This window comes from Cyprinus carpio, chromosome B10 (assembly GCF_018340385.1).
Source record: "Cyprinus carpio isolate SPL01 chromosome B10, ASM1834038v1, whole genome shotgun sequence".
NCBI classification, from domain to species: domain Eukaryota; kingdom Metazoa; phylum Chordata; class Actinopteri; order Cypriniformes; family Cyprinidae; genus Cyprinus; species Cyprinus carpio.
Genome location: NC_056606.1, coordinates 7,372,663 through 7,384,873, shown reverse-complemented (window position 1 = coordinate 7,384,873; position 12,211 = coordinate 7,372,663). Strand labels below are relative to the sequence as shown.

The following is a 12,211-nucleotide window of genomic DNA, read 5'->3' as shown; positions in this document are numbered from 1 at the left end:
TCACAATAGAAAGTTTGCACCCTTGTTCTATAAATATATCCATTAAAATAAAATATTCAATAACAAGTTACCTTCCAAATTCATTTTGGGGTTGGCCAGTTTCCTCTCCAGGAGGGAGTCGATCAGTTTGCGAAGGTGTTTGAAGATCACGCCAATTCTGACTGGAGCCTGATGGGAAATGAAACAGTGTTAACTGTTATTATTAGAGTTATCTTACACTTTGACAACCATTTTATGATGCATCAGTGCTCCTGCCAATGAAGCGATCAATGCAAATCAGGCAACCAACCAAGCATGCACAACCAATGAGAAACAAGTCACGCATACAAAAACTTCCCCTCACCTGGAAACAGATCCATCCATCCAGAGAGATGAGTCTCTCCCTGTGCTGCACGTCAATATCACCACCAAACAGCAGCATTGATAAAGGAGAGATCAACGTAGTGTCTCTTAGAAACACCTTAGTGTACTTCACCTGCAGGCAAGACGAGAAATAAGAGACTTTTTTCAAGAAGTGTCACGAAAGGTCACAGTAATATATTAAAGCTAGTCCAACGCACCTTTTCCTGGAAGAGCAGCCAACCGTGTGTCTGTAGGAAGCGGTTGACTGAGGAGGGGTGAACGTGGGCCTTTCCCTGAGCCGTCTCAGCCACACACACCACCCGCTCCTGAACGTCCAGAGAGGGAGTGCAGAGGATACGGCCCACGCTGTCATACAGACCCGCAGTCAACACGGCTTTGAGGACAGAGACGTCCTGCTGGGAGAGCGAGCCGAGGGCTTTAGGTTCAGCGCTGGGCCGAGAGCGAGGAGTTCGGCTGGGCTTGGAGGAAACGAAACCGGCCTGCTCCACCATCCTAATGAGCTCCTGCTTCACATCCTGAGGAAGAAGTTTAATACTAAAAGGTTAGGGGCCGGTTTAATGTGTTGCCTCTAAATATTCAGAAATACATTCAAAATTCCTACTTTCACTTAGTTAATTCAATACATTTTCAAGATAAAAAAAAAAAGACTAGGTGTATCTACTAAAAACTGAAAAACTAAAAACTGAAAAATATATACAATTATAAATCAAAATATTAACAAATACTTTAGTAGTATACAAATAATACTAAAATAACTCTACATGGCTACACCACATGACATTTCTACTTCTTTCTGTTGGTATAAATTATATAAATATTTTTCAAAAATGTATAAAAACATTAAAAATGCCTTTTACTTGGGAAAACTATGTTTGAAAATGTGTATTTACGATATAATCTTTTAATATTTATATATATTTTCATGTTATTCCTTTCACTTGATGGATAAATGTTGTTATTGTCAACTAAAACAAATAAAAAAATAGTTCGTAATTGAAAAAAATCTAAATAAAATATAATATAAATTGAAGATTAGAAATGTAACAAAATTACATAAAGTAGAAAATCTAAAATCACTGTTGGTATAAATTATACAAATGTTTTTAAAAATGTATGCAACCACCAAGAATACATTTTTAAAAAGATGGTACTTGACTTTTTAACTTTTATTTTGGTGTGATTAATGCAACCACCAAGAAAATAGCGTTTTCATTTTTAAAAACATGGTACTATGACTTTTAGACTGTATCAAAATTACAAAAAGATAATATACTAATAACTATATGACATTTTTTTTTTTTTTCTTCATGTTGGACACACTAAGAATACTTCAAAAACAGCCTGTTGGACACACTATTTATATCATATAGATACCCCTAAAAATAAAGATTTTAAATTCTATTCACACACAAGCAGCTCAACCCATTATTCACGTTCTAGCAGATCAGCCGTACATGCGTCAGATCATGATGACTGTGCTAATGTGTTAGGATCTGCAAGACAACGTCACCTCGATGGTCATGAGAGCAGTACGGCTCAGGAAGTGTCTCCGGCAGAAAGCCATCTCAGCTCGCGTTCCCTCGCTCCGAGAGCTCTTCCACCTGTGAGCAGTAACTTCATTACAATGATCTCACTTCCTTTCTACACATACTGCTATGCAGTGCTGTTCTCTTGAACATGTGTGATTACCCGAGGTAAGCACTGTAGATGGTCATGTGATCCGAGTTTGCGACTGCTAGAGCAGATTTAGCCAGATTGGCCTCCTCCTTTCTGTTCATAGGAGTAACAAAGGGGGACTTCTCAGACATGGCCGCTGCGATGGTAGCCTGAATAGTAAAAACAAACAAAAAAGATGTTGTTCAATACGTCCTTTAATAATATTCCACAGAAGAAAGAAAGTCTAATATGCTTGGAACAACATGAGGGTTAGAAATGATGCAAAAAAATGCTCACAATGGGTTCCAGGCAGCCAAAGATGGCTCCAAAGATGAGCATTTTGCCGATCTTGACATTGACAGGAAGGGCGGCCAAGTGATGGCCGAGTGGTGTGAGGGTGTAGCTATCTTGCTGACAGGCGCCGATCTTCCTCAGCAGACTGACAGCGTTACACACGGCCTGCTGCTGAGGCGCATCGAGAGCTCGACACAGGAAATCCTCTGGAGAACCATATTCACACTTCTGTTCACACGAAGAGAGAGGTGACAGAAGTCACTGTATTACTAACGGAGAAGATGCTTTATGCGCACCACTTCAGAAGTCTGAGGTCAGACTTTTCTAATTGACTCAAAATGCTTTAGTTATGTTACAAAAGATTTCTATTTCGAGTAAATGAACTTTCTATTCGTCCAAAAAAATCATGATCATGATTTTCAAAACATACATGAAGCAGCACAACCGTTTTCAACACTGATAATAATCAGAAGTGTTTCCTGAGCAGCAAATTTCTGAAGGTAATCATGCTAAAATTCACAGGAATAAATTACATTTTAAAATATATTCAAATAGAAAACAGTGATTTTGTTATATTGTAATAATATATCACAATATTACATTTTGTTTTACTGTTTTTGATCAAACAAATACAACCCTGGTGAGACTCCTCTCAAAAACATTAAAATATCTTATCGACCACAAACTTTAACAGTAGTTTCAAAACACAAAGCTGGTACTTAACATAATATGAAGGCAAAGCTCCTCCAAAGGCACTCTGAGAATCTCAGGAATGGAGTAGTCAATGAAGCTCTCAAATCTATTGTGGGAAAAACAGACATGTGTGGTACGACAGTATATTATACATATATAAAATATTTAAATCAGATTTTATAATATTAGTCTTACTGTTTTGAGTCTTTTGCTTTAAGTAGTGCATAATGTGAAGCTGTTTTGGCATAATAATATTAAAAGATGCAACTTTTCATTTGAATAATGTATGAGCAAAAATTCAAATGAACAAACTATGATTAATAAATGCTTTAGAAGTATCACTGCTAGCTTATGGTAACAAATAATTTTTAACAAATGAAATTTACTCATATTAATACTCCCCCTAAAGTATCTTTGACTGGATATCGCCAGACCAACAATTGAAACGTTGGTACTCTATAGGCCACAATCTGTAAAGCATCTCAGTGGTGTTGTACCTGAATTTGGGATAAAGGCGGAAACAGAAGCCCTCTCGAACACGTCCTGCTCTCCCCTGCCTCTGCAGAGCGCTGGCTTTACTCACAAACGTCTCCACCAGAGAGCTCATCTGACTGCTTTCATGATATCTGAACACCACAAATGCAAGGTAAGTGCTAACATTCAAAACCCTCAGACTGCAGACAGATACTTTATCAGATATGTTCTGGCCCGGCTCACCGATTCTCTTTAGTTTTTCCTGTGTCGATGACGAAGACCACGTCAGGAATGGTGACGCCAGTCTCAGCGATGTTTGTGGACAGAACGATTTCAAGAGAATATGAGAATAGTATATACATATTACATACTGCAGTAGAGTAGTATGTAGTTTGCTATTCTGAATGGAGCCCTGATAACGCATGAGTATACTGCAGTACCTTTCTGACTCCAGGAGGGTGCACTGTAAATGCAGAAGACTGGTCCTGGGATGACAGTGTGGAGTGGAGGGCAATCAGCTTGAATCTAGATAAAAACAAACAGTGTTGAATAATAAAAAAAAAAAACTACATTCACTTTACATCACTTGCTCACCAGTGGATCCTCTGCAGTGAATGGGTGCCGTCAGAATGAGAGTCCAAACAGCTGATAAAAACATTACAATAATCCACACCACTCCAGTCCATCAGTTCATATATTGTAAGCAAAAAGCTGTGTGTTTGTAAGAAGGCATTTTAACTAATATACAAGACCATAATCCAAAATAATACTTCCTCCAGTGAAAAAGTCCATCCCGTTTGTTTAGACCTGTTCAGACTGTTTTCATTTGTAAACTGTGCTTGATTTGTGATATATGTGCTTGATATACAGTATTTCCCAGACAAGATGACTTTTTCACTGGAGAAAGAAACATTATGCGATGGTTTGAAATTAAAAATGTCTTGATGCAGTGTTTCCCACAAACTGTTTGTGTATTTGTGGCAGCCCCCCCCCCATATATATATATATATATACACACACACACACACACAAACACACAAGCGCCTCCTGCTGGCAGATAATATTTATAGAACACACACACATATATATATATATATATATATATATATATGTGTGTGTGTATGTGTGTATGTGTGTGTGTGTGTGTGTGTTCTATAAATTGTGGTCAACCACAAATAAATAAATGTATGAGGAACACTGTTATGAATTTGTTTCAATCACACAGGTTTTCACTTCACAAGACACTTCACTTGACTGAAGGGGTGTGGATTATTGTGATGTTTTTATCAGCTCTTTAGACTCTCATTCTGACGGCACCCATTCACTGCAGAGGATCCACTGGTGAGCAAAATAAAATGCTAAATTTCTCCAAATCTGTTCCCATGAAGAAACAAACTCACCTACAGTATATTTTAGATGGCGTGAGAGTAAGTCACTTTTTCGGCCAAATTTTCTATTCCTTTTAAGTAAATTTAGGTTGGAGTTACCTGTTCTTGGAGCTGAACCTCTTGTCGGTGGTCAGTAGATCATACAGCTGTTGAATATGAGCCAGGCCTGGGAGGAAGATCAGAACCGCACCATCCACATCACGAAACTGAGGCGATTTATCTGAGGAAAAGAACCAGAGATACTTCATTTACTACTATGGATCCTAATGAGGTACAAATAACTGCTGACTCTGTGCTTATAGTACAGCATGTGTGTTATATTACCCAGGTATTCCAGTATGTCTAATATCAGATCCATATTTATCTTATTGGGGTTCATATACTGCAGGACGTGTCGTGTCCGGCTGCTGAAGTGATCCAGCTCAGGTCCCAGATCCCAGCCTGGGCCGGAGTCCCTCACAATCTGCTCCTGAACACAAAACAACACAAACATTTACAACAAAATGCCACAGAATAACCTTACGCATGGAAAACAGATAAAGTATAGATAGACAGAATCTTCTGGATTTCTGTCCTAACCTGGTGCTGAAGAGTCTTTCCTCCTTTCTGTGTGATGTTGATGCTGACTTCCTCTTCCTCCTCCACAAACTTCTGACTGTACTCCGAGTCCTGCTCCAGAACGTAACCCGTCTCCTCCACGATATCCTCCAGGTGAAACACCTGCCACCACAGTTTGTCATTATGTTTGCTTATTTAACAATTTATAACACAAAATATCACGCATATACGAAAAATACATCAAAATACTGATGTTACAGTATGTAAGCATATGTTTAGATGTAATCTTGCCTCCACAGGGAACGTTCTGCCAGGTATGGTGACCACAGGACAGCGGTTGAAGTAGCTGGCAAACTTTTGACAGTCCACTGTAGCGCTCATCAAGATCAAACGCAGATCTGAGCGCTTATGGACCACTTCTTTTAGTATGGTGAGGAGGAAATCTGACTGGACGCTCCGCTCATGAACCTACAATATTGAGACATGTATTTGGGGTTAAACGGTGCAGCATTAAGTGTGCACTGTAGGTACATTGATAGATATATGTGAGCGTCACCTCGTCCACGATGATGTGTGTGAGGGAGCTGAGGAGCCGGTCCTGCTGTAGTTTGCGCAGCAGGACTCCAGTGGTGCAGTACAGCAGTCGTGTGGCGTCCCCAGAGCGGTTCTCCATCCGGATTTGGTATCCACACAGTGAACTCTGTAATGCAAAATTCAAGGATATTATTACTATGGTGTCTCTGCCTTAAACTACCATTACGACACTTTAACTGCAGTTCTGTCCTAAGAAAAGCATAAATTTAATCACTTTAATAAATTTTAACTTTTAACTTTGATAAATGTAATTAAAATGTCATGTGGTTTAACTGTAATACATTTTTTTACTTACACTATGAATACTTACACTCTTCTTGAGTATATCATATTTTCAAAAAATAACGATACATGACAAAAATAAAAATAAATATATTTTTTTCCAAAGTAAAATGTATTATGTTCCCAAATATCATGAATTACTAAGTAATAAGTATCATTAAGGTTTTGGGGAGCCGCACCATGTGACATTTTACAACAATAAAAAAAAAAAGAGGAAATATATTAAACTGAAAATAAAAATTAACGGAGTGAAATCAACTGAAAATTTTAGAAACTAACTGACCTTGATAGACAGTCATGGGCTCCCTCTCTATGATATAATTTCTTGTTAAATTCTGTATAAATTACCTATAAATATGATGCCAAATTACTTAATAAGGCTTTCGTTTTATATAGAATTAAGCAGTTTTTTTTTATATGTATTATATTATATAGATAATAATTAAAAGAAATAATAATAAATGATTGTCAAAATGATTAATAAGGTTTTAAGTTTATAATCAGCAGTTTATTAAGCAGTTTTGTTCCAATAAACAACAAAAAAAAAAAAAAAAAAAAAAAAAAAAAAAAAAAAAAAAAAAAATAATAATTAGTATAATTATAATTTATTTAAGTTATTGTAAGCAAATAAACTCATTGTACATTTGTAATCTCCCCGCACCCTAAAACCATCAAAAAATTATTTTAATTCAATATAAACATGCACATCACATGTAATCAAGTTATTGTATGCATGTAACTGCATTTTTAAATCTGTTAGTGAATAGACAAAAATCCAGACAAAAATAATGTGCATAGCCACTGAGCAATTAAAAAATATTTATTTATATTAATACTTATATTATTAATACTTAACTTTTGATATTTATTCCAAAAAATAATTTAAAATAATACTTTTTTTTCTTTTGACCTGAGAGACAATTTTATATATATATAAAGAGAGAGAGAGAGAGAGAGAGAGAGAGAGAGAGAGAGGGACTTGTGTCTCTTTTGTGGTTTTCGGACCAGAAGTTTGACTACTATCACATAACACCACACTTATTAGGATGAACACCATTAAAACAAGGTATATGTTTTTCCACATAAACTGTTTCATAAGTAATCTCCCTGAGATCTAACCTTGGCTCCCGGTCCGTCCTCGCTCCCCAGCTCCTGCGACACCCTGCTGGCCAGACTCATGGCTGAAATCCTTCTGGGCTGCGTCACCACCACATTGCAAGGCTGCGCGGCCTCCCCATTAGCCAGGAGCTCCTCCAGGATGAACTGAGGAATCTGTGTGCTCTTCCCGCTTCCCGTCTCCCCAGCGATCACCAGCACACGGTGGCGCCGCAAAGCCTCAAGCACCTGCTGACGGTGCTGGAAGACAGGCAGCTGCTCCCTCTCGACCAGCAGCCTGCGTGCCAGAGCCGAGCTCCGCAGTTTGAGGAGCAGCCTCCGGGAAGCCTCCTCCGCCTCCAGGCCTCCTCCGCGCTGGGGCTCGTGGTCCTCCTGCGTATCCAGGTTCTCCCAGGAGTCCTCCGCTTCGGCGTCCTGAAGATGTTCCTTCTGCTCGGCCTGCGTTTGGAGGGTCTGCTGTTGTTTGAGGCGGGTGAGCAGACGTGCGATGAACTGGTCGCGTGGTTTGTTGATGGCGGAGCGGGTTTGCTCTTCTTCTTTTTGTTCGCTGTCTCGCCACTCAAGCCACACGTCACGGTAGGTGGGCGGCAGAAGCTGATGCACCGACTAATGGAGTTCAAAGGATGGATAAAATGAATGAAATACATAAACTGTGTGTTTAATATGTGAAAGTAGTGTTTTGAAACTCACCTGTCCTTTGACTAGGTTATAAAGAGCAAGAGTGGCTCCTAAGTGCTGGGCCTGCATCCCGTCTTCAGTCAGGATAGTGGGACAAACCTCCAAAACATCATTAGGCCTCTGAATACGAACTCTGACAGGAAGGACACATAACCAGACACTCAAATCTGCATTCAATATACAATTAGAATCCAGATGCAATGTTAATGCAACATACTTGCATTTCCAGTATCTGCCGACTGCAACTTTCTGGAAGGATGGCGGAGGGCTCTTTGGGAGGTTCTTCCTGCACCAATCAATCAGAAACTGCTTTGGTGACTTGCCAGTCCAGCTCCTTGATGTGTAGTCAAAGTTACGAATGTCTTTGGGCTCTTTCTTCTTTTTCTCAGCTAATGTTTTAACAATGACAAATCAAATTGACACGGTTAAAATTAACTGTCAAGACATAAAGAAAAACATTTAATATCTGAAAATGCACTACCTAGGCACAACAACAGCATAAAATACATTATAAAATAAAATAAAATAGACATACAATGAATATACAACCATGAAAAATATGATATGAAATAATGATTACATTTAATGATAAAAAATGAAATATCATAAAAAAAAAACAGATATAGCATAAAATTAAACTAAAAAAAAAACTAATAATAACAACGGGAAAAACAGTAAAATAACATCAAATAAAACAAAAAAAAATTTAAAAAATCAAAAAAAAAAAAAAAAAACAAACATAAAAAAAAACAAAAAAAAAAAAAAAACAACAAAAACATACAACAACAATATAAAGTGACAAAATAAAATATAAATAAAACCCAACACATACAATAATATAAAATAATAACAAAATAGAAATATAATACAAAATATAATAAAAAACACAAAACAAATTTTAATATTTTATTTGTTTTATACAAACGTGAAAACATAACACATAACAGCATAAAAGTAAATAAAAATGACAAACATTAAAATAATAATAACAAAATAAAATGAAAAATAAATAAAATAAAATAAACAAATCATGCAAAATAACAATATACCACAAACAACATAATAATACAAAAAATAAACTAGCATAACATAGCATAAAATAAAAAAAAACACAAAATAAGAACAATACAATAACAGCATGAAAGGAACAAAGCAACATAAATATCATAAAATAAAAATTGACATAATTAAAGAATAAATAAAATAAAATTGAACAAAAATAAATAAAAAAGGATACATTGTAATGATACAAACATAATCTCACCTTTTTCTGCTGGCGGGGGGTCTGCTTGCTCAAGAAGGTTGAAGTTGAGGTCCTCCTTGCCATCAGTGAGTGTAACTGGCTTCTTTTCCTCTTTAGGAGTGTCTTTAACTTTGATAGCCGAGTTAAACACTGGATGACTCTCCAAAGACTTCATTTCTGTAATGTAAACACACACTGTTGAGAAACAAATTCATGATAACACTTTCTGAAGTCCTACAATGAACAAATGCCCTGAAAGGAAGAAAACCCTGCAGAGACCTTGCTGGATGACTCTGATCCGATCCTGCGCTGTCCTCTGCCCTGCTTTGTCTTTCTTGGCTTTAGATTCTGCAGCCATCTCCTGCGCATCATACAGCTGAGCGCTCAGCAGCAGGTATCTGTCATTCTGCAGGAGGAGCATGAGAACTTACGGGAAGCTGCTGATGTAATAGTGACGTAATGTGGAGACCAGACTGAGTAAAACTCACAGGATCAAACTTCTCGTCCAGCTCTGGGTTGAACACACTTGTGTCCTTGATTTCATCGTCTTCACTGCTCTGATCTTCAGACTGTTCAGCGTAGCGCAGTATCCACTCCTTCATACTGCCACCGTTGTCTTTTACAGAAGTCTGGCATTAAATAAAATGTTTTTCAGCTTTTTTAAACCTCAAAAGATTAAATGAATAGTTCACCCTAAAATGAAAATTTGCAGGGTTAGCAGATTTGAAGACTTGCTCACCAGTGGATGCTCTGGAGTGAATGGGTGCCGTCAGAATGAGAGTCCAAACAGCTGATAAAAACATCATAATAATTCACACCACTCTAGTCCATCAGTTAATACATTGTGAAGTGAAGAGCTGTGTTTGTAAGAAAAAATTAATTTGCTAGCCATATATGTTGGTGGATTTTGATGTGTGAGAACCACAGAGGATTGGACTTTTTCACAAGAGGAAGCGCTATTATGGATTATAAATTACAGATGCATATTTTGGCCAGAAGTTAAAAAATCTCAATGATGATTTTGTTTCTTAAACACATGCAGCTTTTTACTTCACAAGACATTAACTGATGGCCTGGTGTGGATTACTGTGATGTTTTTATCAGCTGTTTGGACTCTCATTCTGACGGCACCCATTCACTACAGTGGATCCACTGGTGAACAAGTAAAGTGAATGCTAAATTTCTCCAAATCTGTTCTGATGAAGACACAAACTCATCTACATCTTGGATAGCCTGAGGGTGAGTACACTGTCAGAAAATTTTTATTTTTGGGTGAACTATTCCTTTCAGGAGAATGTGATTCTCATGACACTTTAACACACCTTTGCCTTTGGTTCGTCCTCCTCTTTAGACGCTTCTTTCTTGGCCACCGTTTGTTTCTCGTCCTGTTTAGGAGGCTGGAACTTGGGGCGAGTCTTCAGTTTCTCCTCCTGCATCTTTTGGCTGAATCCCTCCGGAAGCTCATCTTTAATTACAGAAAATCAAAACAAAACCAGGGTTTATGTTTTAAGAGCAGCACGTAAGTTTGTGACTACAATCTGAATCTTTTACCGTCTCTGAGATTCAGACAGAGCCAGTCAAGCGCTGAGGTCAGGTCGCCTCCATACAGCATACTGCTCTTCATGGCCTCCTCGATGTGCTCCGTCTTAAACCGGAACATCTGCAGAGCTGTATACAGATCCTGCCAAACAATATATATATATGACGGATGTTCTTCAGATAATCTTACGTAATAAGTAACACAAGATATTATTTATTTTTTGCAATTCAAGATGAAACAGAAAAGAATTACCAGCAACTTTTTGGAGGTGAGTCTCCCAGATATTGGTCCTTTATCTGCATGTTCTTGTCTGTATTCATTAATTAACTTGATGACCTTCTTCTCCAGTTCTGGTTGGATCACAACTCAAACATGCAAAAAAAAAAAAAAATAAAAAAAAAATAAAAAAAATTATAATAATAATGATAATTTGTATTATAAGACAAGGCACATATACATATTGTCAAAAATGTTTGCTCACACAAACATTCAATATTTTAAGGTTTTAAAAGTCTCAAATTGGATCAATGAAAATCATAAAATCTTTATTGTGAGACTTACCTTCAGAATTGATTTATCAGACACACTGCTAGTGTCCGTCTGTGCATTAGTGCTGAGACTATATGTTTTGGGAGCTACAAGAAAAAACAAAATCAAATATTAAAGGCATTTTTTAGACAGACTGTCAAGACGTGAAACATTTTATGAAACTATGCAAAAATTACTGCAATATAACCTACTGATTATTACATTACACTGTACATCTGAATTTAAGTAAGTGGAAATTCAATTACATTTTGAATCATATATTGTCGTGTTTAATCAATTAAATTTTTTAAATGAATTCTGACCCCTGGGTTTGTTTTCCTTCGCGGTTGATTTGTCATTATTGGGTCTCTGATTCAGTTTCTTGCCAGTGGCTTCAGTTGCGTTCACAGCCGGCTGCACACTCGAGGGAGCTGCTGCTGCGGACTTCTTCTTCTTTCCACCCATTCCGAAAACAAGTGTGTGTTACTCAACAATACACAAAATCACCCACATATATATGAACAAAATTGTAACGTTATAGCTGGAAAAAGGTGAAGAAGACGCTGCTGTCAGCCAACGAAGCCAACTCTATTACAGTGTGTGAAGCCAGAAACTATGGAAGCTTTGTTTCAAAATAAAAGTTCGGCAGAAACTTCAGAAAACCTCGGAATATTTTTAAATCGTAAGTGTTATGTTTATGTAAATAATGTGTTTATTAATATATAATAACTTTCTCCGTCTGTTTATGACATTATTTTGTTAAGGCGATTTCTTTAACCAAAATATATACAAAATATTTTTTAA

General features: G+C 37.2%; 1 protein-coding gene across 1 annotated transcript; it reads right to left on the bottom strand.

Annotated features, from left to right (window-relative positions):
- Positions 1 to 21: 21 nt before the first annotated feature.
- On the bottom strand, positions 22 to 12,023 carry LOC109096375 (ATP-dependent RNA helicase DHX29-like). The gene is made up of 26 exons (XM_042732299.1): positions 11,731 to 12,023; positions 11,441 to 11,514; positions 11,132 to 11,245; positions 10,891 to 11,020; positions 10,662 to 10,804; positions 9,828 to 9,968; positions 9,619 to 9,745; positions 9,361 to 9,516; positions 8,314 to 8,485; positions 8,109 to 8,229; positions 7,422 to 8,024; positions 5,983 to 6,126; positions 5,718 to 5,894; positions 5,448 to 5,588; positions 5,193 to 5,337; positions 4,968 to 5,088; positions 3,921 to 4,005; positions 3,724 to 3,812; positions 3,504 to 3,632; positions 3,037 to 3,112; positions 2,317 to 2,541; positions 2,053 to 2,189; positions 1,874 to 1,964; positions 561 to 878; positions 344 to 475; positions 22 to 168 (listed from the first exon to the last, which is right to left on the bottom strand). Exons 1-26 carry the CDS (start codon positions 11,870 to 11,872, stop codon positions 43 to 45), a joined length of 4,059 nt encoding a protein of 1,352 aa, XP_042588233.1. The 5' UTR covers positions 11,873 to 12,023; the 3' UTR covers positions 22 to 42.
- Positions 12,024 to 12,211: the final 188 nt, after the last annotated feature.

Coding starts and splice junctions, on each gene's coding strand:
- LOC109096375 (XM_042732299.1), bottom strand. CDS start 11,872: ATGGGTGGAAAGAAGAAGAAGTCCGCAGCAGCAGCTCCCTCGAGTGTG. Junction 5,589..5,717: donor GCAGAACGTTCCCTGTGGAG/GCAAGATTACAT, acceptor CTGTGGTGGCAG/GTGTTTCACCTGGAGGATAT. Junction 2,542..3,036: donor AGCTTTGCCTTCATATTATG/TTAAGTACCAGC, acceptor TCGTGTGAACAG/AAGTGTGAATATGGTTCTCC.